General features: G+C 62.6%; 1 protein-coding gene across 1 annotated transcript in view; it reads left to right on the forward strand.

Annotated features, from left to right (window-relative positions):
* MYO15A (myosin XVA) overlaps positions 1-26,652 on the forward strand; it is an 89,269-nt gene that overhangs the window by 46,247 nt on the left and 16,370 nt on the right. The window contains exons 31-55 of the mRNA XM_075011113.1: positions 519-591; positions 2,113-2,292; positions 2,941-3,041; positions 3,484-3,575; positions 4,645-4,771; positions 5,383-5,444; positions 8,509-8,563; positions 9,453-9,591; positions 9,877-9,973; positions 10,273-10,362; positions 13,180-13,284; positions 14,793-14,852; positions 15,792-15,867; positions 16,405-16,520; positions 16,803-16,921; positions 18,344-18,485; positions 19,124-19,235; positions 19,573-19,647; positions 22,048-22,253; positions 22,553-22,695; positions 23,378-23,450; positions 24,908-24,980; positions 25,516-25,589; positions 25,890-25,972; positions 26,406-26,536. Of these exons, the coding sequence (XP_074867214.1) occupies positions 519-591; positions 2,113-2,292; positions 2,941-3,041; positions 3,484-3,575; positions 4,645-4,771; positions 5,383-5,444; positions 8,509-8,563; positions 9,453-9,591; positions 9,877-9,973; positions 10,273-10,362; positions 13,180-13,284; positions 14,793-14,852; positions 15,792-15,867; positions 16,405-16,520; positions 16,803-16,921; positions 18,344-18,485; positions 19,124-19,235; positions 19,573-19,647; positions 22,048-22,253; positions 22,553-22,695; positions 23,378-23,450; positions 24,908-24,980; positions 25,516-25,589; positions 25,890-25,972; positions 26,406-26,536 (2,604 nt within the window). The remainder of the gene's footprint in view (positions 1-518; positions 592-2,112; positions 2,293-2,940; positions 3,042-3,483; positions 3,576-4,644; positions 4,772-5,382; positions 5,445-8,508; positions 8,564-9,452; positions 9,592-9,876; positions 9,974-10,272; positions 10,363-13,179; positions 13,285-14,792; positions 14,853-15,791; positions 15,868-16,404; positions 16,521-16,802; positions 16,922-18,343; positions 18,486-19,123; positions 19,236-19,572; positions 19,648-22,047; positions 22,254-22,552; positions 22,696-23,377; positions 23,451-24,907; positions 24,981-25,515; positions 25,590-25,889; positions 25,973-26,405; positions 26,537-26,652) is intronic.

Genomic DNA, 26,652 nt, shown 5'->3' on the forward strand with positions numbered 1-26,652 from the left:
CAGCCTGGCGGGGAGATTGAGGGTGGCTGCCAGGGGGGTTTCTGCTGCTGCCCTGGTGGGCTTGGCTGGCACCCTGCGCACCTCCATGGCTCAGTGGGGACTCGTGGTGGTTAGTGAAGGCAGAAGCTGGCCCAGAGTCCAGATTCTCCAGGGCCGATAAAGCCAGGGTCTTGGGGAACCAGCCCTAGGGTTGGGGGGAGATGGGGGATGCAGGGAGGCTGCACATGCAGAGCAGATCTGGCCCAAGGGGCAGAGCTCTGTCTGGGCGGTGATGTGGGGTGGGGGGACTCGGAGTGGGGGTGCAGTAATTTGAGGGAGCCCCAGGCCTCATTTCTCCTTAACCATCCTCTGTTCCTGTCCCTGCCCCCTGCCTTCCTTCCACTTCTCACACGGGGCTGGATTTCACAGTGCACGCTCACTGCCCCACGTGCCCGATGGGGGGCAGGGCAGGGTGTGGGGCTGGGGTTCGGCTGCTCAGTAACACGCAGCGGTTTGACCCTCTGCTCTTGACTTCCCAGGTGATCGCTTCTCCTGCCCCATCCACTCCTGGAGCACCGGGGAAGAGCTGGCAGGAGATGTGCTGAAGGACAGGTGTGGGGATATGTCCCTGCTGGGGATGCCAGGCCTCCTGACTACCTGTCCTCTGGACCTGCCTGGCCTGTCCCCCACAGGGACCATAAGGCCTTGGGCATCCACCCCTGGCCCATGGTGTGCAAAGCAGAGGCAGCTAGGCTGGGTCATGCTTGTCAAGTGAGAAGCAGCGAATAGCTAATGCTGTGCAACTTGGATCCAGCTTCCCAGTGGGCAGGTGTAATATTGGAGGTTTTCCTGGGCACCGCTGAGAGGGCCAAATCAGGGCAAATGGCTTAAAACAGGCCTACGGACAGCCCCAGCCTGGGGATCCTTCACCGTAAGGCACCAAACCAACCACACAGAGCACTTCTGTTGCCACACGGGCCAGTAAGGAGTCACCCCAGCCATTCCCTCCGACACTCCAGCTTCTCCTTTGCCACAGCCAGTCCCCTCCTTACACAGATGACAGGTTATGAAAACCCATCTCACCAAATCCAAATAGGTTCTTTCAATTCCAAAGGACCAGCCCCATTCCCAGGTGAATGTATATCTCAGACCTTACCCAGAAGAGCTCACTGGGCCTGTCCTTTAGCATCTGCAATCTAAAGGGTTATTAATAAAAAGAGAGAATAGGTTGAGAGTAAAATTGTCAACACAATCAAATTACATGCACCAGTCACAAAGTCCTTGCTGCCGGCTTGCAGCAGGGGTGGAGCAGGCTACTATCTTAAAAGGCCCTGGAGTACATCCTTTGTTAGGATGGGTCAGCGATCCTTCTGCGCCCATGGTCTTAGTGAGATGTTTCTCAAGTGATGATCTGGAATGAAGACAAAGATGGAGGAGTTCTCGGCACCCGCTTTATATCCTTGCCCATGCGGAGGAAATTGCATTGTTCCTCCCTGTCTGCAAGCACCTTTGAGAGGGAGCCTCTCATACCAGCCAGTCACCTGTCTGTCTCTTTTAAGCAATCAGCCATTAGCCTGTCTGCTCGATTGCCTGTTCACAGCCAAATCCTTCAGATGTTGATTGGCACCTGAAAAGGCCCTTTGTCAAGTACGGCTCCATTCGACTAGTAACCCTTTCACAATAGGATGCCAAGCCGCCTGCTGAGATCTCCCAGACACTAAAAATTCAAATACAGGTCCAGAGCCAATACTTTGAACTTCCAGTGTAGAAATGGCACAATCCTATGAGCAGTAGAACCAGACCCAGCGAATGATAAGCTTTCTGTAGACATCCCATTTGATCCACTTTGCCCAAGATTTGGTGCCCGCATAGAACAGTGGGTGCAACAGTGGTTTGCATGTTCATCTCAAAGTCCAGTAACGTCACAGTGGGGTGCAGCTGCGGGCCGGTTCAGGCCCCATCTCCAGCCATATGCAGCCTCTCGGGTAAAGCAGTGAGCCTTTTCCCTGGCTTTGCAGCTTGTGGGCCCTGTTTTATGGGAACTTGGGGTGGCTAATTATCAGAGCTGCTGCTGGGCTTCAGATCATGGTGCACCCCGAGGGACCTGGCTCAGAGGCTGTGCTTTCTCCTAAGGGGGCTGACGGAAGGCTGGAGGGGCTGGTCTGTCTCCATGAAGGATGGCACCCAATGGGCCGAGCTGGCTGGCCATGATTACGTCCTGGACCTCATTTCTGACCTGGAGCTGCCCAGGGGCTTCCCCAAGCAGAAATCTTATTTCCTCATCACATCAGAGGGCAGTGACACCGCCGGCATGTAGGTATCCGGGGATGCTGAGGAGCCTGGCTGGGTCCTCTCTTGCATGGGAGGGCCCCACAGGCTGAGGGGTGGGGATCAGAACCCCAAATTCCTTCCCCAGTGTGCAGACCTAGTCCAGAGCTGCTGGGAGATTCCAGGCCCCCGCCACAGCAGCCCTGCCTTTTAAAGGGACTGCTGCCAGCAGGCGGGGCACCTCTCTTGCTGACCCTTCACTGCTTAGTGCCACTGCCTGTGCCAGAGCTGCTTTCTGAGAGGTACGAGGCATGGCCATCAGAAGGAGGCGTGGCCCGGGCAGGGGGTGTGGCCTGGGGAGGGAGGCGTGGCCTCTGGAGGGAGCCGAGCATAGGACTGGGAGCCAGGAACAGCGGGATCTCATCCCAGCAGGGCCACTGGCCCACTCTGACCATAGCAGAAAACTTGTGAGATCAGGAACTGCTGGGACCCACAGCTGTGAGGGCCAGAGCCGCAGCTTAGCACTGCTGAAAGCAGCAGCACGTGAGGTCGCCATCCCAGTGTGTCTCCGGCTGCCATGGTACCTGCAGCAGGCTGGAGTCCCCAGCAAGCAAAGGGGGAGCAAGGGGCAGGGATGGAAATTAACCAGCTGGTCCCTCTTTATTCCCCTCCTCACCCCACTGTTCTCTGTAGAGTATCGGGACCAGGGTTGGATGTCCCTCCTCCTCCGCTCACCAAGGCCCCCACTGTGCCGCCTCCAAGCACCCCCAACTGGGAGGGGTATCACTGTCGTGGTAAGAGTCCAGCACTCCTCCCTCCAGCTTCTGCCCCGCCCGGCTGGGTGTCTCTCTCCCCCCATCCCAAGCAGCTGGGCTATGGCTCTCCCGCTCGCTTCACGGCCCAGCTGCAAACCACCTGGGCCTGGACAGGAAGGTGAAGGAACCCTCCCCATCATGCACCAGACCGGGGCGAGTCAGGAAGAATCTTCCTGACCCGGGCGTGTTGGGCTGACGCCCTGACGCATGAGATTTGGTCGCCCCCACGTAGCCTGCGGATGGGTTTGTGTACCGTCGCCGGGGGCATGGAACGATCCCGCTGTGGGCTCCGGTGTGCAGGGAGGGTCGGTGAGCTGCAGGAAGCGTTTGGCAGCAGTAGGCACTAGTCAGCCCCCGGCCTCCAACACCTCTTTTCCCTTGTGGCCGTCTCGTCCCCCTCCTCTTGTGACCCCGTCGGCAGATTCTGACGCCGCCAGTGAGTCGCGAACGCACAAGGGGCTGGATCGCTACCTGGACAGTCTCTTCGACCCAGTCCTGTCCTATGGGAACGGGGTAAGCACAGGTTGGCGTTGGGCTCGGGCGTCCTGCCCAACAGGGGTGTCGTTAAAGACTGTGAGGGGCCCAGGCAAGCGCCATACAGAGCTCATGGGGGGGTCCTATCTTAGCAACGGCCATTTCCCCCCACCCCCACTGTTCACTGTAAGCTACGCGCTTGGGCAGCCGCCCAGGAGAGACTCACATGCCACCCAGCTGGTTAGCAGAGCTCCGGCCGCAGGCAGCCTGTGTTTCTATGGGTGGTGCACATCTGTACACACCTTGGCGCACAACAAAATTTATTCTGCACATGGGTGGAAAAATTAGAGGGGCCATTGCCTGGGCCCCTTTGGAGCTTCGGCCTAAGAAGGGAGTGACCCACAGCAGTAGATCTCCAGGGCAGCAGAGTCTGTGTCTGTTACCCAGGTGCCCTGCCCCGGGGTCAGCAAAGCGCATGGGCTGGGAGGGGTTAATCTTCTGCCCTTGCTGAGGGAGGGGCTGAATGGCCTGTGGCTGCCTCCCTGTGAGGGTTGGAATCCAATCGCCTGTGCGGGCCCCAAAAACCCCACGGCTCTTGGGTGAGACTCGAGGCTGGGTGGCTTCTGTTCTCCCACTTCCCTCCCCACCCCAGAGACGGCTGCATTTCTGTAAGAGGGTGGCCCTTTGCGTGTGACATGGAAGATGCCATATAAATGTCACCTGCTATTATGTCCCTGGAGTATTATGTCCCGCAGGCAGCGGGAAGGAGATCAGTTACAGTGCAGTCAGGAAGGCTGGATGGGGCCGGCACCCACCTCTAGGGTGGCAGATCCCTTAGCTAGGCTCTCCCGTGGAGTTACCCTGGGAGACGCTAGCAGCCATGGAGCCTCAGCTATTACAACAGGCCCTTGGCCGTGGTCACTTCCAGCTCCCTCCCTGTCGGCAGCATCAGTGGGGACAGATCTGGCACTTGAGCTCCCTGGCCCAGGTGTCCCCTGGCGCTGTCTGCCAGGGCCGGGATCGCTTTTCACCCTCACCCCGCCCTTGGCTCCCGCCCCGCTGCTGTCTCTCCTTTGTTTGCTCCATTCCTGCCTCCCTCCTGCGCCAGGACCTGGAGAAGCCGGCTGTCGTCTCCCGCAAGATGAAAGGAGGAGGCCGGGTAGGAGGTGGGAGCAGCAATGCCAGCATGGGCCAAAGCAGTGCCAGGGCACCCGAGGCGATGCCCCAGGAGACGGGTGAGTGCAGACAGGGCCACCCGGCCTTGCACAGAGCAGTGCTGGTCAGAGCAAGACCTGGGGGGCAGTCCCGGGGGGTTCTAATCCCAGCTCTGCCCCTGTCCAGCAGGGTGGGATGGGGGCTCATCCTGCCAGCCAACTGCATTCCTGTGTCCACATCCCTCGTACAAAGAGGGGTGGTGCCCAGAACACAGGCGCCTCTGGGAGAAACGCGCCTGCTGCGCTGGCCCTGGAGGTCTGTTAGTGACTCTTCCTGACGCAGAGCATGGTGCAGACAGGATCCAACCCGGGCTGGTGAGGGGGAGGTAGGTGCAGGGCCAGCCAGGGCCCTTCAGCCAAGGAAGGGTGGAGGCAGAGGGCTCCCTTTGAAGCAGTGCGCTAGGGGTCAGGTGAGAGCAATGCAAAATGCTCCTGCGTCTCTGGCTGTGCATCCTGCCCCCGTTTTCCCAGCCACTTTGTCTTCGCCAGGTGCAGGCCTGTGCCCACCGCAGCCCCAGTGAGGCCGTGTGCCTTTGCCAGAGTACCCCCACTCCTCCGCGCATGCCCAGGGAGATGGCTCGGGCAGGCACTTCCTCTCCGCCTTCATCCCAGCTCCCTCTTTGCCTTTCCAGCTTTGCAGGAGCCGACCCAGGACCGGCCGCACGACCACAGCGAGCAGCAGGCCCTGATCCAGGTCAGCGGGGGCAGAGCACGTGGGGGGCCCAGCAAGGGGCAGCCCCGAGGGGTAATGCACACAGCATGTGAGGTCAGGCTGTTTGCTGGTACAGCTTGAACCTCTCGAATCCAGCCCTGGCTCGTCCAGCAACATCCGTAACCCGTCGTGGTTGCAGTTAGCCGGACGGCCTCTTGTCCTGGGTGGGGCCAATTTGCCCGGAGGCCTTTCAAGTTTGTTTCCAGCCACCAGCCCTGGCTCTCAGTGTCCTGCGCTGTTATTTAGCTGTAGTTTACCCCAGATGTGCTGTCAGAGCCCCGTAAGCAGTGGACGTGTTGGTAATGTGCTAGACAACGTTGACCTCCCAGGGTGCAGCAAATTCTCTCGTCTGGCACCGGTCAGGTCCCGAGGGTGCCGAACGAGAGACGTTCAGCCTCTACTGCAGCAGCTCTGTGGCTCTGGTCTCAGCAGTTCCATTCCGGTGCCTTCGAAGGGTGTAAAGCCCCTGCCGGGACAGTGACTGGGCAGCCCCTGGCACCGGGGGGTGCTAGACAGGCCTGGCCCGGAGGACTTCCCCAGATGTGCCAGCTGCTGAGCGTGGCGTTTATGAATGGGTAGAGACACTGACGGCTAAGGCGGCTTTTGAGGGACGTTCTTGCCTAATGCAGCGATGGCTCGGAAGGACCAAAGCGAGCGGTCCTGGGGGTTCAGTCGTACCTCACAACACTCCTGCCCCTGAGCCGAGCGGACGGGGCTGGCTCCTGTGAACCCTCAGCCCTACTGGCCAAATAGCCGCTGGCCTGCTGCCGTGCTTGGGGCTGGGGCGTCACACAGGCAGTGCCCCCGCAGCACGTGGGCCAGGCGTGTGGACACAATCCCCCTCAGCCTGTCACAACTCCCAGTCCAAACCCTCCCCCTTTGGGCCCTCCTCCCACCCGGGGGGGGGGCACCCTGGAGCTGCTCGCCCAGCTGGGACCAGCGGCTGCCACCAGCGACTGCCCTCATGTGACTTACTGGCTGCTCCGCCGGGCCTGCTGGATCCCCCCTCCCAGCCAGGAGGAGCCCTGATCTGTGGTGACTATTCAAACCCCTTATGGAGTCGCACCCCGCGAGTCCTGGCTGGCTCGCCAGGCAGCTCTAGTCAGCTCCCTGGGTTCCCCCTGTGCTCTCAATGGGAGGGGCTCCCCAGGATTCCCCCTGCGCTCTCAACGGGAGGGGCTCCCCAGGATTCCCCCTGCGCTCTCAACGGGAGGGGCTCCGTGGGCTCCCCCCTGCGCTCTCAACGGGAGGGGCTCCCCAGGATTCCCCCTGCGCTCTCAATGGGAGGGGCTCCCCAGGCTCCCACCTGCGCTCTCAATGGGAGGGGCTCCCTGGGTTCCCCCTGTGCTCTCAATGGGAGGGGCTCCCCAGGATTCCCCCTGCGCTCTCAACGGGAGGGGCTCCCCAGGCTCCCCCCTGCGCTCTCAATGGGAGGGGCTCCGTGGGCTCCCCCCTGTGCTCTCAATGGGAGGGGCTCCCCGGGCTCCCCCCTGCGCTCTCAATGGGAGGGGCTCCCCAGGATTCCCCCTGTGCTCTCAACGGGAGGGGCTCCCCGGGCTCCCCCCTGTGCTCTCAATGGGAGGGGCTCCGTGGGCTCCCCCCTGTGCTCTCAACGGGAGGGGCTCCCCCGGGCTCCCCCCTGCGCTCTCAATGGGAGGGGCTCCCAGGGCTCCCCCCTGCGCTCTCAATGGGAGGAGCTCCCCGGGCTCCCCCCTGCGCTCTCAATGGGAGGGGCTCCGTGGGCTCCCCCCTGTGCTCTCAATGGGAGGGGCTCCCCGGGCTCCCCCCTGCGCTCTCAACGGGAGGGGCTCCCCAGGATTCCCCCTGCGCTCTCAACGGGAGGGGCTCCCCAGGCTCCCCCCTGCGCTCTCAATGGGAGGGGCTCCGTGGGCTCCCCCCTGCGCTCTCAATGGGAGGGGCTCCGTGGGCTCCCCCCTGTGCTCTCAATGGGAGGGGCTCCCCGGGCTCCCCCCTGCGCTCTCAATGGGAGGGGCTCCCCAGGATTCCCCCTGTGCTCTCAACGGGAGGGGCTCCCCGGGCTCCCCCCTGTGCTCTCAATGGGAGGGGCTCCGTGGGCTCCCCCCTGTGCTCTCAACGGGAGGGGCTCCCCCGGGCTCCCCCCTGCGCTCTCAATGGGAGGGGCTCCCAGGGCTCCCCCCTGCGCTCTCAATGGGAGGAGCTCCCCGGGCTCCCCCCTGCGCTCTCAATGGGAGGGGCTCCGTGGGCTCCCCCCTGTGCTCTCAATGGGAGGGGCTCCCCGGGCTCCCCCCTGCGCTCTCAATGGGAGGGGCTCCGTGGGCTCCCCCCTGTGCTCTCAATGGGAGGGGCTCCCCGGGCTCCCCCCTGCGCTCTCAATGGGAGGGGCTCCGTGGGCTCCCCCCTGTGCTCTCAATGGGAGGGGCTCCCCCGGGCTCCCCCCTGCGCTATCTGTGGGACAGGCTCTGTTTTGATCCTTTCCACCAGCTGTTGGGTGGTGGTACTGGGCCAGGGAAGGCTCCAGCGTGTCCTGCCTCATGGAGGCCTTGGATGCTGGGGGTGCCTGGATGCCACCTGGCCACGCTAGCAGTACTGGCTCTGCTCTGGGCAGCTTGCTGTGTCAGAAATATGATGGAGCCTTAAACGCCCCCCTCCCCATCCCACATTTCTGCAGGAGGCTGTAAAAGATCCCGAGGCAGACAAGGCATTAGCCATCTGCTCTGGCCCAGAATTTTCCCGTCTGCCCCCCGTGCTTGTTCTACAGCACAGTGAGCTGCTTGGCACCCACCCGCCCCAGAGGCAGTTGCCTTTCAGTGCAGGGTGACATGACCCTGTACAGCCCATAAGTCCTCTGAGGTGAAAGACCCCATTGAAACAAGCTACCAGGGCAGCTGGCCAGGAGCCTGCCCCTCAGGGGGTGGGTTCACTAGATCTAAAGCTGGAAGGAATCCCCTAGCATGGCCGTCCGCACAGCATGAGCCTGCCCCAAAGAGCTCCTCGATCAGCGCTTCGGAGATTCCCCTGGGCAACGCCAGCTGGCGTAACGCTCTGCTTCTCTTTCCCTGGCCAGAGGGCAGCTGGGAGCGGGACACCTGCCAGGACGGCAGCCGTCTTGCAGAAATCTGGTAAGGAATCAGCTCCACAACCGCCTCCCTTGGAGAAAGAACCCTCCAGTCTTGGGCTGGGATCTCACACCGGGGCACCGTGAACAGGCTTTCGAACCCTCGCCAGCGCCGAGCTCGTGGCTGTCAGGTTGCCTGTGCCAGGGCACGTAGCAGTGCCATGGGCCGGGGGCAGGCTTGCCTTGGGAGCGCTGGCCCAGGGCCTGGTTACCGGTTGGCTGCTGTTATTGAAGTGAGCCTCCCTGGGGCTAGGAGGGCTGGGAGTGAGGGGTCTCAGCACAGCAGGTGTGGGGAGCCCAGGACTAGTGCAAGGGAGACCTGGACCTGTGCTCCAGCTGAGGCTCAGGGCACAGATGGGGGGAAGGCCATGCCTAGCCAGGGGCGTTCAGCAGCTCAGACGGGGAAGCACTGACCAAGTTGGGGGTGGGACTGCTGGCCGGGGGGGAGGCTGAGGAGCAGGTAAAGGGGCTTACAGGGCTGCTGGGGCCCCAAGCTCGCCCGTGGCACTTGAAGCGGGGGAAAGGCTGTGCCGGCATCTGTCCCCAGCCGAGACCCTTGTGGTGGAAGAAGCCGGCAAGCAGGGGAGATGGAAGCCCACAGGGAGAGGCGGCCCAGGTGCCAGCAGAGGTCACAATTGTAGCCTGAGCCTTGTAAACCAAACAGGAGCCTCTGCCCTCTTTGTGGGGCCGGGGAAGGGGGCAGGATTCCAGGGCTGGAGCCTGCTAGGGTTGCCAGGTGTCCGGTATCGAACCGGACAGGCTGGTATTTGGGCTCAAAAATCAAAGAATACTGGAGACGTAAATGTCCGGTACTTTTGTGGAGGACATCTGGCAGCTGGAGGCCTGCCCCACCTCCCTGAGAGCCTCCTGCTTCCTCCCTCTCCTCCCCACAGCTCCTGCCTCCAGACTGCGGGTCGGTGAGCTGGTGCGCCCGGCCAAGCTGAACTCACAGCACCTGCCCGAGCCCACGCAGCACATTAGGAACATCATCAAGCAGTGCCAGCAGCCCGCCCGGCTCCCCGAGCCCCTCAGGTGAGACCTGGGGCCATCTGACCCCGGAGACGGCCAGAGCCCCAGTCGCCTGCTCCAGCCTCAGCCTCCCAGCGTGGAGGCTGAAGGGAGAGCAGCTGGTTTGCATTCCCCAGCTCTGGTTGGGATCCCAGACACTGCCCGGGCTGGGACTGTAACATGGGCAGCCCCTTTCGCTCGGGGTGAGGCTCATGCAGCCGGAGGGCCTGGGTTCCAGCCCGCTGGGCTTTGTTCTCTCTCTGCCCCTGACTGGGGGCTGCGCTGGCCCCTGGCTCTTTGTCTCTGCAGGAAGGAAGGTGGGAAGGTCTTTGTCAAGAAGAGGGATCCCCACGAGGAGGCCATGAGGATCTTAAAGGGGCAGATGTCGAGGGCACCGGGGCCCATGGTATGAAGGGCGGCTGCTTGCCTGGCGAAGGCAGGAGCGAGGGGTGCGGCTCTAGATAGTGGAGCATTCGGAGTTCCCCGGCCTCCCTCTGGCTGGGATCACAGACGGGGCTCCCAGGAGAACATGACCCCCAGGCTGACCACTGCCGGGGCTGAGCCCCAGTGCTTGCTGGCAGGGCTTTTCCAGGCCAGTGACTGCCCCCGCCTGCTCCTGCCTGGGGGTCTGATGAGGGAGAGTCCCCCAGACTAGAGTACTAGCTGGGCCCTCCCAGGAAATTGGTCCCCACCTCTCTGTTGTAGGTGCCCAAGGAAACAGTGGCCATGGTGAAGCCTGTTACCAGCACCAAGAGGCCTTCGCTGCCATCCCCAGCTGCCATTCCCCCACCGGCTGCCGCAGCCAGAGCTTTTCCTACATCGCTGCCAGGTAACAGCAGCAGAGTTACAGCTCTGTCTCCCCTGGGGTTCGGGGCTGGATGCCAGAGCCTCCTGCTGCCCTGCCAGGTTCTGGGCAGGTGGTTTCCCCCAGCCAGGAGTGCATTGCTCTGTGGCTGGGACTCAGCTGGGATGTGGTGGGAAAGGCCTGGTACTGAAGGGCCTGGTACATGTACACATTCAGCTGGGAGCGTCCGACAGAGAGCCCCACACCCACTGCCCTAGCAGCAGCGCTGGAGAGGCCCTACCCCAGCAGGCAGAGAGAAGCCTGTCGAGGTCTCGCCCCGCTTCTCTCTGTCTTTCAGAACGGCTCCAAAATCTGACTTGTTTGGACCCTGGGCCCCTGCTCAGTTCTGCTTCCTGCCTCCAAATGCTGACCCTTTTCACACCGATTTGTCCATGCGGTTTTGTGGTTTGCAAGACCGGAAAAGGGCCTGAGAAAGCTGAGCAGGTGGCTGGGCCTGCAGGTCCCTGGGCTACTAAAGAACTCGTCTTCAAATGCTCCAGGTTAGGCCATCAGGGCAGCAGCTATGCAAACACGAGGCAATCAGTGCCATGGTGAGGGTGTCATGGAGGGCTGGGGATCACCAGGCCCTGCACTCCATCCACAGTCAGCTGTGACTCTCATTCAGCGGGGAGAACAGAAGGTTTATGAGTCGACAGGGATGCAGCGTAGAACAGACTTGTCAGCATAGAAAACACAGGCAGTCAGTACAATCCATCGTGGGGAGAGAGGGTGGAGGGGGGTCCCCGAGCAGGGGCCCTGGCCTCCTTCCCACCTCTCCAGCCAGATGAGACTCCCCCACTTAACAGCCCAGTTCAATTCAAACCGGCCAGGCCCCTCCTCCCTCTTTTGTCCTGTTTCCCGGGGAAGAACGGTGTCCCCTGGAGGCCTAGGTTACCAAGAGCAGGAGGGGCCGTTGCCTGTGTGCAAGAAGTCATCACACCAAAACTCCCGTCACCACTATGCACTGATGCTGTGCCTAGGGAAACTGAGGCACACACCTCGGGACAGCAGGAAGCACATGAAACCTAACCAGGAGACTAGAACCCTCACACACCGACTTTGTCACAGAAGGGCGTGGGGTGAGACTCTGATGGCGCAGAGAGCAGCAAGAACAGAGCGGTGTAATTTGCACGCCGCAGTATCTCCTGCGGGCTGACAGGGATGTACACCTGGGTCGACATCCCTAGCAAGTGTTTGGCCAAGAGCAGCGTTCCCTGCAAGCTGAGTGTTTGGGCTGCCAGCCAGGAGAGATTCACACAGCGCCCGCAGCCAGCAGTGTGTGTTTCTATTGGCAGTGCACATCCACCCTGGCCTTGGTGCACGTAACAAAATTGATTCTGCCCACGGATGGAAAACATTTGCGGGAACCCTGGCCCCAGGAGAGTCGCATTACAGGGCCAGCCAACCATGGACTTTTGCAGACGCCCAGCTAGCGAACCCCCAGGAGTTCGTGATGTAAATCTGCAGGTCCAGAGGGCCCGAGACATGGATTGGGCCGGGCAGCAAGCAGCTGCAGTTCGGTCTCAGGAGCGGCACTGTGCTTCCTGGCGGTGAGGGCAGTGAGGCGAGACGGAATGAAGTGAGCCGCGTTTTCGACTCCTGTTGCCTGGAAGCTGGGCTCTTGTGCAGCTGCTCAGGAGAAATTTAAATGCTGCTCAGTGGGTCAGCGGAGCGCCCACCGCTCAGTTTTGTGTTTCTGCTGGTGGTGCACATTGGCACATCCCGCAGGGCACGCACAAAATTTATTCCGCACGCGGGTGGAAAAAATCTGCATATGGATGGAAAAGCTGAGAGGGAACATTGCTCTCAGGCCTCATGTTGCAGGGCATATGATCGATCCCCCCTCCGACGGGATCAAGAAGCAAAACAGGGCGGGAGTGTCGCCCTGTTTCTGAAGAACAGCTGAGCCAGGCTCCTGATGGTTTAAGACCATTAACTGTCCCCTGGTATTTTCTGCAAGAGCTGAGCCTGGGATCAAAGGGCACAACCCCTAATGCCTGGAGTAAATTCCCCATTGAGTAATGACATCCGAGGGCCCTAAATTTGCCCTGCAGTGCCAATTGGACCTGAACTTCCCCATCACTTCACGCAGCTAGCAGTTGTGCGCAGTGCTGCTGTTCATGCCTGCTGCCTCCCACCCCAGAGGCAGCTGCGCTTTGGGGCTGGGAGAATCCTGCGAGGTGTTTCTATGTGCTCTTCCACAGCTACCGCCTTCCGCTCCAGAAGTGGCTGCATTTTAGCGGGGGCTGCACCAATCCTTGGGTACCACCTTAACTTTGTACGGTGCCTTGAGCTCCTTCGGGAGACAAGCTGCACTACAAACACAAGAGAATGTTAGTCTGCGCAGAGCGGAACAGGGGAAAAAGGAACAGGCTGGGCAATATCCCTGCACACCTACTCATGGGGGCAGAAACTTGTACCTGCTGTGAGAGGCTGGTGCCATGGTTAATGCACTGGCTGAGAGCTTGGGAAACCCCAGGTCAGTTTCTTGCTCTGCTACAGACTTCGTGCCTGACCTTGGTTAAGTCACATAGCCTTCCTGTGCCTTTGATCTCCGGTGGTGCTCACAGCCCTGCCCTGACCCTGAAGGCTGCAAGGCGCTCAGCTGCTAGGAGGTGGCTGGCTGGATAGATGGTGCAGGCCTGATTTGCCCCGGCGCAGTGTGAAGTAGCCGTGGCCGAGCGGACAAGCTGCCCTCTGCAGCTACAGGAACCCACCTGCCTCTGAGCTCTGCTGTGGGTCTCCTTTCAGTCGCTGTCTCCCGGGAGCTCCCGGCCGAGCAGGAGCAAGTCCAGACACAGCTCCACCGGTGCTGCAGTGAGGAGTTCTACACCTACCACAACGCGTCCTGGAAAATATACATCCGGAAAGAGGTACTTGCCCGGGGCCCAGCTCCACGCAGCCCCCTCCTGCCTGTCCCATCTGACGCACAGGTCCTGCCCAGTGAACAGCCGATTGAAGGGATGGCTTTAAGGGGGTGGGTCAGACGTCAGACCCAGGCCAGCCCCGAGCCCCCAAAGAGCTGGGCTGAAATGCTACCCTTTGTCTCTTTCTGCGGAGCAACCTGCCACTGAGTGGCTGCTCAAGCCACCGAGGTGCAAGCGCCCCAGGGGGAGACAGGGCCCGTCCGGGTCGGGTTTCCCCTTAGGAACCAGCGTTCAGCACAGATCTGGCAGCTGCGGATTTCCTTAGACATGGAGAGTAGGAGGGACGCTGCACAGCTGCAATTCTGCGTGGAAGGGAGGTGGCGGGGACGCCGGAGCCAACAGGCTCGCAGCCTGCGGCGGGAGAGGGGGTGGTGAACGCAAGCGGCGTTATTACCATTTACAAATGACTTCCAGTGCGGTAGCTCCCAGATCAGGCCCCGCTGCTCCAGATGCTGCCAATGCCACTGCAGAGGCTGGCCCATGGCTGCCTCTCGGCGGAGCTGCAGGCATGAAATATTCCCTGCACGTGGGCTCTGGGAGCTCGGGCCTGACCTTTAAGTTCTTTATTAAAATACCACTCGATCTGCAGCTCCTGTGCGGTTAACTGAGTTTCAGGTGTCTTCCCACCTTTAACTGCAGTGCTGATGGGCAGGTCCCCAGTACGTGGGCAGAAGCAAAGTGGACTAGTCGCGGGGCGGACGTTTTCAAAAGGGCTTAAGGCCACGTTTACACTAGACCTTAAAGTCAATCACAGATACGCAGCTCCCGCTACGGTAATTGAACAGCTGGAATCGACTTACCTATGATCGACTTACTTGGCCGTCCTCATAGAGGGAGGTCGATGGGAGAAGCTCTTCCCTCCACCTCCCTTATGCCTTGCGAGATTGAGAAGTACCGGGGTCCACCCCGGATAGGTCAATTTTGGGTGTCCCCACTAGGGGCATGAACTTCAAACCCCCGAAGATCGACCCTGAGCCGGTCAATCTACCGGGTAGTGTAGCTGTCCAAAGAGACTTAGGTGCCTCAGTCCCGTTTTCCAAAGTGGCCTGGGAATTCAGGACCCAATTGGACTTAGGTACACAGTCACTTTCAAGTACAGTCCTGTGGCACCTTAGAGACGAACAGATATTTTGCAGCAGAAGCTTTTGTGGGCAAAGACCCGCTTAGCGGGTCTTTGCCCATGAAAGCTTCTGCTGCAAAATACCTGTTCGTCTCTAAGGTGCCACAGGACTGCTTGTTTTTGAAGCTACAGACTGACACGGCCTCCCTCTCTGACACCTTTGAGACTGTCGCCCAACATTCCTGGCCTGGTTTGAGCGAAATGGAGGAACAAAATAAAGGGCACAATGAAAACCCCCACTGTTTGTAGAACTCCTCCCGGGTCCGCTGAGGGAATTGTTGGCTAAAAGGTCCCTCTGCACCTGGCCGGGCCCCTCTGATGTCTTTCCTTGCAGGTGTTCCATCCAAAGGACAGTTTCAGCAACCCCTGGCTGCTGGATCTCATTTTCAGACAGGTGAGGTTCCAGTGCAGAGCTGAGGGTTGTCTCTGTTACAAGCAGGGGAAGGATAATTTCTGTTTCTGGCTTAAAGTCAAGGCCTGGGGGTCAGGACTCCTGAGTTCTGTCCCTGGCGTGGGCACAAACTCACCGGATGAACTTGAGTGAACCAGCCTCATCTGTGCCTCACTTTCCCCATCCGTACAGCTGGGATCATGCCCAAGGGGGCGTGTTGCAAGGGCTAATGAACATTTGGAAAGTGCCTGGCGATCCCCAGCAGGGAGCATGTGTGAAATTCAGAGTGGTAGCTGCTCCATCTGCTTGGATTCCCTCAGAGTCTGGGCAGGTGGCGGCGCATGGAGGGAGTCATCCGTCCAGCCAGCCCCTGGGAAGGGGAAACTCAGACCTATAGTTGTGCCAGGTGGCATCTGTTTCCCCGTGTGCCAGAAATGCCTCCCCTTGCTGAGCAATGCCCCAGGAGAAGGCAGCTTCCCTGCCCTCCTCCGAACACTGGGTGCGCTAGCTGTAGTGGTGCCGAGCTGCTCAGTCCCTTGTTCGGGCTTGGCCTCAGCACCGAAGGAGTGTACCATCCAGCCCAGGCCTTATCCCCAGACTGGATTGCTCCCAGGGTTCCTCCCTGAGGACTGCTCAGCCCACACTCTAGAGCCTCTGTAAAGAGCCGCTCTTGCTCCCTTTGCATGCAGCGGGTTAGGAACCCACTAAACCGTTTCCCAGCAGCATCCGCACCTGTGGAGTGGGGCCTGGGGGGGGGGGCTTTCGGGCAAACTGCCATTTCCAGCCCATTCAGCAGCGTGGAGAGGCTATGGGGCGGCTGAGCCTCCCCTGTCCCGTGCCAGCCATTGAGGCCTACAGGCAGGCGTCAGTGAGGCTGCCTCAGAGACACGGCGGCCCTGGCCCTCAAGCCGCTAATGCCAACCTGGCGGGTTCTTCCCTCAGATCTTCCACGACACGCTGTCCGGAGCCTGCCTCAGGATCACCCCGGAGGAGCGGCTGCGCATGAAGGCCGTCTTCGGTAACGCCCTGCCCCGGCCTGGCCGCTGAGCGCTGTCTGGCCGAGGGGCCGGCCTCACCTACTCTCTGTGGCTGGAGCTCCCTGCTGTTCTGTGGGGCAGGGCTGCCTAGGGTACAGGGCAAAGCTGCCCTCCTGACAGGCGACCGGAGGGTTGCCATTGGGTGCAGCCAGACTGGGTTTGACCGCGGTAGCCCGTCACCTCTTGGGCCAGGGTTGAGTCTGAGCTGGGACTCGCAGCACAAGCTCTCCTGGGTTTGGCCTGCTCTGGGCCTTAGGGTTTTCCAGCCCCCGCCGCCGGAAGGTGGGACCCCAGCAGCGCCTGGGAGCCGGTGTCTTGCACACTGGTGATTCGTGACTGCTGTGGCCCTGCTGGCTGGGGCTGTTCGCAGCAGGGAGCAGAGCTGAGACCCCCGCAGGGCTGGGAGACCCTTCGTTCTCCCCCAGCCAGTCCCTGGCCTCAGCTGCCAACCTGCTAGAGCCAAGGAGGGGGGACCAGCCCCTGACGTGTCTCCCGGGGGTGGGGGTGTTTCGCCACAGCGGAAAACAAACTGGACTCATTCAGCCCAGTGGCGGATGACAGTGTGAAGAAGGAGATAGTCATGGCGGCCCGGGACGGCTGGGAGCTCTACTTCTCACGCCTCTTCCCCGCCACGGTAAGGGCCTGCCCTCGGGCTGCTGGGAGAGCACTGAGGTGTGATGGGGGTGGCAAAGCTCGGACACAACACACAGCTGGTGGGATCCCCATGGGCCTGAGGGTGTTGCCGGTTTAGAGACAGGCCCCAGGGACCGGAATTGTCGGTGCTCCAGGCTCTGTCCCCTGCATCTCCACCGTGGGAGTCTCTGCCCCAGCAGTGCCCGCCCAGACAGCCCCATGGCTGTGGGGTGGCGCTGTCGGTCACTGCTGTGTCTGGTACCCTCCTCCCTTGTCTCCCCAGGGCAGCGTTGGCACCGGGGTCCAGATCCTGGCTGTGTCCCACGCGGGGATTAAACTGCTGCGGCTAGTCAAGGGCACCAACGTGCCTGGGGAGCAGCTCCGGGTGCTGCGGGGTTACAGGTAAGGCCTGGGCTGGCTCGGGCCGGGGACTCCGGCGGCTGCCCGGGAGGGGAAGGACCTCGCTGGGCACATGCAGCCTGGCATTGGCACCGGCACACCAGGCCTGTGGCTCAGGCAAGTCCAGCCAACAGGTCGTGGCCAAGGAACGGCAGGTTGCAGGGATGGCTTTAAGCGGGTGGGTCGGAGGCAGAGCCCCTTCCCTGCAAGCTCCCTTTGCCGAGTGCTGTGAGCACTGATGCACACCGCCACACGCACACAACGGTGCAAACATGCACTTACACACAAACGCACACACTCACGCATACAACCACGCGAGCGTGCGCGGACACAGCTGTACAGACACACACATCCAGACGTTCACATGCATGCACTCCCATGTGCGCACACCCATGCCAATGTGCATGTGCACATCCAGCTACACGTGCATGCGCACACCCAAATGCACACTCAGAGGTGCACACTACTGTATGCACTTACACACACACCCCTCTACAAATATGAGCATACACACAACTATACACACACAACCATATACACACTCACAGATGCAAGGACCTGTATGCACACTCACACGCACCCATGTACACTCACACATGCACACACCCATAGGCACACTCATACGTACCCATACACACATGCATGCACCCGTAGGCACACTCATACATACCCATACACATACATGCATGCACCCGTAGGCACACTTACACACACCCATGTACACACTCACACATGTACACACCCGTAGGCACACTCATACACACCCATACACACACTCACATGCACACACCAGTGCAAACGTGCACATACATGCACATACACTCAGTCCTACACACACCCACACCCACACACGCACACAAAAGCACATACACACGCGCATCTAAACCACGTATGCTCTCACACACCCTTACACACACACACAAAGCCGTAGAGACACACACAACCACACAGACATCTGTGTACACACATGTACAGACACACATTCACCTCTATACACACGAGCCCGCAGGCACACCACCCGTACACACCTGTTGCCCTGTGGTCCCTGCCCAGGCTGCTTGGGGATGCCTAGTGGAAGAGGCTACGAGCGGCTGACGTGTGATTTACCCCTTGCTGTATTCACTCCCTGCGGGCGTCTGCTGCTGGCTCCCAATGGTGGAGTAATGGCCCAGCTGACTCCCCGCCGAGCTCAGCCCTCTGAGCCAAGACCCTGACTTCCAGCCCCCCCAGCTCCATCCAAGTCAGTGGCAAACAACCAGAGCCCCCGTGGCTGCCATCAGAGCCTAGTCCGCCGGGTATCAGTGGTGTCTTGGTCCTGCCCTTGGTCTGGCACTCACTGATCCCAGCCCACCTGCTCTGCCCAGCCCTCTGGCTTGCTCAGCTGTGTGCTCCTGGCCTCTACTGAACCCATCTTTCTCCTCCCAGCTACACCGATATCCTCTTTGTGACCATCCCCTCTGCGCACATGCTGGAGTTCAACTTGGCCCACGAGAAACTCATCCTCTTCTCCTCCCGAGCCCCCCAGGTCAAGGCCATGATCGATTATTTCATCACCGAGCTCAAGAAGGTGAGAGGCCGGCCGTGAGAACAGGGCCGCGGGGACTTCTCCCAGCGTCCCCTGCCCCGGTGCACCCAGCGGGGTCCCCTGCATGCCCACCCTGTGGTGCACTGCCCCCTACCCTGTGCTCACCATGGCCCCACAGAAGCTCAGGCTTTTCTAATCCTGCCTTGAGTCCCCTGAGAGCCCCTGGCCGGGCTGCTGGAGTGAGTCAGCCAGACAGCCCAGCACCAGAGCCCACATCCAGTCACCTGGCCACAGCTGTACACAGGTGCATTCAGCTTGGGGCAGGGTTCTCCATGAAAGGGGCCCTTGGATGGACGCCGGCTGCCCAGGGGAGAATCGAATGCCGCCCCGCTGATTTGCAGAGCGCCAGCAGCCAGCAGCCTGTGTTTTGACGGGTGGTGCACATCTGCTCATGCCTTGGTGCCCATCACAAAATTTATCCTGCACATGGACGGAAAACATCAGCGGGAACACTGGCCGGGGGTTGTGAGTGTGGCTGTAGTGTGAGCAGGCTGTGGGTGTGTTTGGTTAGGGGGTGCTTTTGTGTGGTTGTATCGACGTGGGCAGGGGGTCGGATATATGAGCGGATTCTCTGTGTGTGTGTGTTGGGTGCCAACCACAGCCCCTCTCCCGTGCGCCAGGACTCGCAGTACGTGGTGGCCGTGAGAAGCTACGTAACGGACGACAGGAGCCAGCTGAGCTTCCACAAGGGGGACATCATCCGCCTGCAGCCGCTGGAGCAGCCGGAGAGCGGTGAGCAGGCGGGGATGCCCTGGGTGCTGCTGGCCGTCTCTGGGCTGCGCCAGGGCGGCTTAGCGGGGGGCCCATTCCCCTGCTGGAAGCAAGGAGCTGAATGGGCCCACCCCACACTGTGCTTCTGGCTGAAAAGCCCCTGGGACCCCACCCCCCCACAGCATGCATCTGTCTCCCCTCCCCTGGGGCGCACGAGGGGAAAGTCCAGCTGCCTGCCCCGGAGTGCGGCTCAGTCCCTCCCAGCCCCAGCCACCCTTCGGCAGCCTGAGGGGTGGAGCTGCTTGGACGGGCACCCGCAGCCCTGCCCCGGCGCCCTGAGGCTGTCCCCTCCCCCCAGAGCACTGGCACGGCTGCGTGGTCCGCAAGAAGGTGACGTACCTGGAGGAGCTGAAGAGGGGCACTCAGGAATTTGGTGGGTGGCTCTGGAGTGGCGTGCTGTGCTGTGCTGTGCTCTCCCTGCATGAGTCCTGCCCCCCGCTCATGCGTGGCTCTCTCCCCTGCCGCCAGCTCGCCCCTTCTTTCCCCTCCAACAATGCGAGCGTGTGCTCCCCATCCCGCCCGCGGTGATGAACCCTGCGGGTCCCACTGCAGCCACATGGCCTGACCTCATTCCGCTGCCTGGCAAAGTGTGGAAGCCCCAGGGCAGGGCATGAAGCTCCATCAAACAGCCTGGCCTGTCCCTTTCATTGGCGTAGTCTGCGGGGTCCCTGCTCGTGGCTAGCCTGCGCGCAGGACAAGCACCTACTACTGCTGCCAGCGAAGGGAGCTCCTGCTTTAGCTCGGGCTGCTTGTGGCACTGAGGTCCGCTACGGGGCCGTTTCCCATGCCCAGGCCTAAGTGCGGAGGGGCTGTCAGATCACCAGGGCTCCGCTGGAGACCCGAGAGGCTGGCATGCCTGGTGTGGCTGCCGAAGAGAACTAGAGTTCCCCGGCAGAGATCCGGCTGCCTGCCAGCACGTTCCAGGCCCTGAGAGCCCCATTAGCCCAGCTCACCATGGGCATCAGGTTTGGGTGGGGCACAGGGGCAGGTTGAGCGCAGGGCATGGGGGTTACTCACCCACCAGCCTCCGACTCTGGGGGCAGGGAATAGGCGGCAGTCCTAGCAGCCCCGCTCTCCGGCTCTCAATAACAGCCCATAACTGTAACCACACGGCGTCTCTTACTGGCCTCCTACCTGCACCGCCCACTCCTGGCTCCTCTGGTTGTGCATGTAGCTGTGATCCCCGGCCCTTTCAGCCTGGGGGGGAGCCCTAGCTCGCCCCAGGAGAACGGCGGGTTGCTGCAAGCCAGACAGGATGCGGGGTGCATGGTCCCCAGAGCCCATGCGGACGAGTGCTGAGCAAAACCAAGCCCTGGCTCTAACTCCCAGCCACTCCCAATCAAGCGCTGCAGCTGGATGTCCGGAGTGGGCTGGCTGTATTTACAGTGCTGGTGTCTGCAGTAGGGAATCAAATCTCATGCTTCAGGACAGGTTTCTGCAGAGGTCAGGAAGGGACCTTCCCCTCCTTGATTGCAGTCGCAGCTCCGGCTGTGCTCTGCGTCTTCATGAGGAGTTTGTGCCTCCCTCGCTGACGCAGGCACTGGCCTCGGCTGCAGGCGGCATCTGGGTGTGAGACGTGTGGCCTAGCATAGCAGGGCATGGGGTGTTGGTTTGATTGAAAGAGGTTAAACTATGACAGCGGTGGGAGGCAGGAGATGAGGCTGGTTGGCCCAGTAGCCAGGCCGGGTGTGGAAGGGAAAGGAATACAGAGCTGACTGGACCAACAGCAGGAGCTGGTGTGGTATGGAGGGGCCTACGGGGTGGCTGGACCGTTAGCTGGGCCAGTGCAGCAGGAAGAGGTGCACAGAACAGTAGCTGGGCTTGGTGTGTAGGGAAAGGCCTACTGGACCGCTCAGACCAAGAGTCAGGACTGGTGCAGCAGGCAGAGGTATATGAAGCTGCTGGGGCGGTAGCCGACCCGGTGCAGCCGGGGGGACGTACGGGGCTGGCTGGGGCGATAGCCGACCCGGTGCAGCCAGGGGGACGTACGGGCCTGGCTGGGGCGATAGCCGACCCGGTGCAGCCGGGGGGACGTACGGGGCTGGCTGGGGCGATAGCCGACCCGGTGCAGCCGGGGGGACGTACAGGGCTGGCTGGGGCGATAGCCGACGCGGTGCAGCCGGAGGGACGTACGGGGCTGGCTGGGGCGATAGCCGACGCGGTGCAGCCGGAGGGACGTACGGGCCTGGCTGGGGCGATAGCCGACCCGGTGCAGCCGGGGGGACGTACGGGGCTGGCTGGGGCGATAGCCGACCCGGTGCAGCCGGGGGGACGTACGGGGCTGGCTGGGGCGATAGCCGACGCGGTGCAGCCGGAGGGACGTACGGGGCTGGCTGGGGCAATAGCCGACGCGGTGCAGCCGGAGGGACGTACGGGGCTGGCTGGGGCGATAGCCGACGCGGTGCAGCCGGGGGGACGTACGGGGCTGGCTGGGGCGATAGCCGACGCGGTGCAGCCGGAGGGACGTACGGGGCTGGCTGGGGCGATAGCCGACCCAGTGCAGCCGGGGGGACGTACGGGGCTGGCTGGGGCGATAGCTGACCCGGTGCAGCCGGGGGGACGTACGGGGCTGGCTGGGGCGATAGCCGACCCGGTGCAGCCGGGGGGACGTACGGGGCTGGCTGGGGCGATAGCCGACGCGGTGCAGCCGGAGGGACGTACGGGGCTGGCTGGGGCGATAGCCGACGCGGTGCAGCCGGAGGGACGTACAGGGCTGGCTGCAATATGTGTTTGAGCCACTTGCGCTGTGTGTGAAAGATGTGTGCTGATGCAGGGTGGAAGTTCGGAGCCATCCACGGGAGGTCGGGGCGCTTCCCCGCTGAGTGCGTCCAGCCCGTGGCAGCCCCAGATTTCCTCCACCTGCCTGCCGACAGGAAAGAGGAGCCCCAGGACCAGCAAGGCAAGGTGGCAGCCTCAGCGGCCGTGGCAGTGGCCGTGGCCTCAACGGCCGTGGCTCAGGAGCTGGACAGGAAGATGGAGGTGAGAGATTGGGCCCCAGGACCCCTTGCAGGCTGGGCAGTGCTGAGAGCTGGGAGCCCTCCGACAGCCAGGAGGGAGGTGGGTCTGGTTGGGGTGGGAGGCCGGGAGGACCCGATTCTTGGGGCTGGGTAGGAGGCTAAGCTGGCAGGGGCAATGCTGGCACTGGTGGGGCCTGACCCCTGGGCACCAGGGATGTTGGTCTGTAGCAGGCGCTGCTGCTCTGAGGGTCAGCGGCAGTAGGACCCCAGGGCTAGTTTGCTGCTGACATGAGTGCAGCCCCTGGCTCCTCCTCTCCGCAGGTCTCCCCCCGGGGCAGTGACTATGCCGACAGTGTGGAGGAGTGCGGTGGTGAGCTTCCTGCGGACAGTGCCCTGCAGGACGGGCAGTTCCCCCTGCTGGAGTTTGCCAAGAAGTATTTCCGGGTGGCGCAGAGGAGGACGACGTGAGTGATGCGGGGGGCGTGTGACCTTTAACCTTCCAGTGACACTCACGTGCAATGACTTCAGTGGGGCTCAGCCCATTTCCCGGTGGGACATTGCAGAGAGCACCGACCCACGTGGTAGTAACCGACCCCAGGGCTGGCTGCTGTGCTGAGGCTCTGGGCTCGGTGCCTGGCCCCAGGGCTGCCCACAGAGGCAGCATCCAGAGCTGGACAGGCCGGGTATCACTCAGGAGCGACCTCTCCGGCCAGTTATGGCGCTGCACTGAGGGGCTTTCCGACAGGTCACTGACCAGCCCCTGCTGCAGGAGCCCACAGTTCCCAGCAGGGGCCGGAGCTCTGGACCCCGATTCTGCAACTGCAGCAGCTGAGGGGCCCCTGTTCTTGGCCCAGCGCTCCTCTCCAGGGGCAGGCGGCAGCATTCCCAGCACGCTGAGCGCTTGGGCGGCTGCTCCGCAGAGATCCAGCTGCCGCCCCGCGGATGAGCAGGGCGCCCCGAGCAGGGTGGGTTTGTACGAGTGGTGCACGTGGGCCCCGTCTCGGTGCACTTCACGCCATGTGTTCCGCACCCGGATGGAAAAGGTTAGCGGGAACCTGGCAGGCGCAGGTGCTGGCTCCAGCGGATGCCCCAGCCCCTGGCCCAGCCGAGCGGGGCCTGGCAATCGCTTTCTGGGTTTTGTCCCAGGGATTCCTGCAAGCTGAAATCCCGCAAAGGGAAGGACTCCCCGGACATGGTGGAGCTGCTGAAATTCACCAAGGTGAGGGCGACCCCTTGCCTGCTGCGTGGGCTCCCGGCTGGTCACTCTGTATCTGCCGGAGGGCCGAGCAGCCCGGCTTGACTAACGCCTGCCGATTTCAGCCGATCGCCCGCTCCCTTTGCTCGTCTCCAGCTGCTGGGGCCTGCTGGCCCGGTTGCTGCTCAGCGAGGGGGCTGGGCTGTGGAAGGGCTGGGGAGTCTCTCCCCTCTGGGTTGGGGGTTCGAATCCACCCGTGGGAGAGGGAAGTTGTGTGAAATGAACACGTGGGCTCCAGCTGGTGCCGAGCGATGCGAGCCCCCTGCACGAAGCCAGTCCCTGGAGATGGCTGAGCTGTGACAAGCCAAGGGCCCAGCGGGCCGTGGGGCTGTCCCTGCAGGTGGGGCTGGGATGACGGGTGCTTGGTCCCCAGTTAGCCCAGAGGCAGCTGATAGGGTCAGGATCTGCAGTCCCCTTCCCCAGGGGGTTGGCCAGGGAAGCCTGGGGGATGGACGCTCACCAGTTCCTTAGGACACCGGCCTGCTGGGCACGCAAACCAGAGTTCAAGCCGCTCCTGGCTGTGGAAATGGCTCAGCCAGGCTGGCCTGCGACTGTGGCTGCCCGGAGCTCGGTGGCCATCCCCAAGCAGCGGACCATTGCTGCCTCGGGTGAGGCGCTTGGCTCTGGGGCCCTGGCTGGCACGCACCAGGCCCCTGGGAACCAGATGTCGTGTGGCCATCCAGTGACCCTGCTTCCCTGGGGCCTCGTGGAGCTGGCTCTGCTTGTGAGCCCTGTGGCTATGGGGCGGGGGTAGAGATCAGGCCTGGCAGAGAGGTGCCGGGGGCACAGTGCCAGGTGCAGCTCCCAGCGGTGGCCTGGGTGTAAGATGGACGAACAGGGCCATGGCACCCCCATTGAGGGACTCTGTGCCCCCTGCACCATCCTCTTCCACCCAGCACTTCTCTGCAAGGGCTGCAGAGGCGGCTGGGTCGGCTGCTGTGCCCGGGCACCGGGAGTCCCTGAGCGGGACAGGCCAGAGTTAGCTGGGGGCGGGAGGGGCGCAGGCCCTGTTGCTGCTCTCGGGTGATCTGGTACCAGCCAGGGCTCTGTGTGCCCTCCCCCTATGCCGGGTCTCTGTGTGCCCTGCCCCCATGCCGGGGGCTCTGGGCACCCTGATTCTTCCTGTGCCCCCATTTTTCCTTCCCTCTCCATCTCAGCATCCACCAATCTCTGCCCTCCAGAGGCTCTGGGCGCCCTCCCCTGCCCGCTTCCTGCCTGCAGCCCGGCCTGTGGGTGCCGTGAGCGGCAGGGTGCCGGTGGGGACAGGTGTCACTGGCATTGGCCAGCTGGCTAGACTCCAGGTGCTGGGAGGGGACGGAGGCCGGAGCTCTGCTCAACCCACTACAGGGGCTCGGCGCTGCAGGCCCACTGGTCTCCCCTCCCTGCTGCTAACGGGCGCCTCTGCCTCTGCTCCCGGCCAGTGCCCGCTCCAGGAGTCACTGATCGAATTCTCTGACGGCGCCCTGACCCGAGCCGCAGCCGAGGCCTTCCAAGGTACGTGGGACATGCTGTGTCTCCCAGGGCGGGCGGGAGAGCGGGAGCTGGGCCAGCCGCAGGAGCACCCCGGGGCATGCTGGGAGGGGACGTGGGTATCACAGCTGGCCCGTCGCCCCCTCTGCCCCGCCTGGGTACCACAGCCGGCCTGTCCCACCCTCTGCCCCGCCTGGGTACCACAGCCGGCCTGTCCCACCCTCTGCCCACCTGGGTACCACAGCCGGCCTGTCCCACCCTGTGCCCCGCCTGGGTACCACAGCCGGCCTGTCCCACCCTCTGCCCCGCCTGGGTACCACAGCCAGCCTGTCGCCCCCTGTGCCCCGCCTGGGTACCACAGCCGGCCTGTCCCACCCTCTGCCCCGCCTGGGTACCACAGCCGGCCTGTCCCACCCTCTGCCCCGCCTGGGTACCACAGCCGGCCTGTCCCACCCTCTGCCCCCGCCATCCTGTGGGTCACATGCCCCACCCCGCACCATGCAACTGCCCAGGCTGGGCTGGTGCAAGCTGTCCCCAGGTGTTGCTTTGTTGTCCCCAGCTGTGATGAAGTTCATGGGGGACTGGCCCCTCAAGGGACAGACGGAGCTGGACGTCGTCTGCGCTGTGCTCAAGGTACCTCCCTCCCCGGTGTGCTCTGGGTCAGTGGGCTGGTCCCTGCCCTGCAGCCCCAGGGCTGGAGGTGGTCACAAGGCAGCGCTCAGCCCCTGGGCCGGCCTGCAGCTCCCGTCCCCCGAGCCCCTTCCCGGCGGCCTCCGGCGAAGGAGCTGGCGATGGGAGCAGGCGGGTGCATTCCGGCCACGTGGCCCCCGAGAGGGCGCAGGAGCCAGTTGCAGGCCAGTGACTGGCCCGGTGGGGGGAGCAGGGCACGGCCAGAGGGGTGGGAGGCTCCCACGGGTGCCTTTCTGTCACCAGCTGTGTGCCGAGCACGAGACCCTGCGGGATGAAGTGTACTGCCAGATCCTCAAGCAGACCACGGCCAACGCCAGCCCCAAGATGTGAGTGAGTCCCTGCCCCCAGCAGCCCGGCCCCTCGGGGTTCCCCCCTCCTTGCCCAGCCGGCCTGTGCTTCGTGGCCTCCTCAAGGGTCGGGGGAGACTCCCCACTACTGCTCCAGGTCCTGTCGCCGATCCCGGCCTGGCTGGGCCAATCCAGGCCCTGCCCTCCCAGCGCCTGGCACCTGGGAGAGTCCCTTCCCCCTCCCCCTTCCACCTTACAGCACCTCTGGGCCCTGCCCTCCCAGCCCTCTCATCCTCCTTCGCATCTCCTCTTCCTCTCCCTGCACACCAGTGCTGGCTGACTGGGTCCCACCAGCCCGCTCGGAGGCCCACTGGGGATGGGGCAGCGGCTCCAGGCCTGGCCCAAAGACTCAGGCCACTGTGCTAGGCAGCCTGGGCCTCTCCCTCTGTGAGCCCTCTCCCGCCACCCCCAGGGACAGCTGTCAGAAGGGCTGGAGGCTGCTCTACATCCTGACCGCCTACTGCAAGTGCTCGGGGGTTCTCAAGCCCTACCTGCTGCAGCACCTCCAGGAGAGCGGCAGGAGCCCCGGCGCGCAGTTCCCAGGTAGCCCGCCCGGAGAGACGGCTCTGCAGAGCCGGGAGCCGCGCTGAGGGCCGGCCGTGGGCAGCTGGTGCTCAGTCCATTCAGGAGAGCTCCAGCCCAGCTGGCACAGCGAGGTC

Source organism: Carettochelys insculpta, chromosome 16 (assembly GCF_033958435.1).
Source record: "Carettochelys insculpta isolate YL-2023 chromosome 16, ASM3395843v1, whole genome shotgun sequence".
NCBI lineage: Eukaryota > Metazoa > Chordata > Testudines > Carettochelyidae > Carettochelys > Carettochelys insculpta.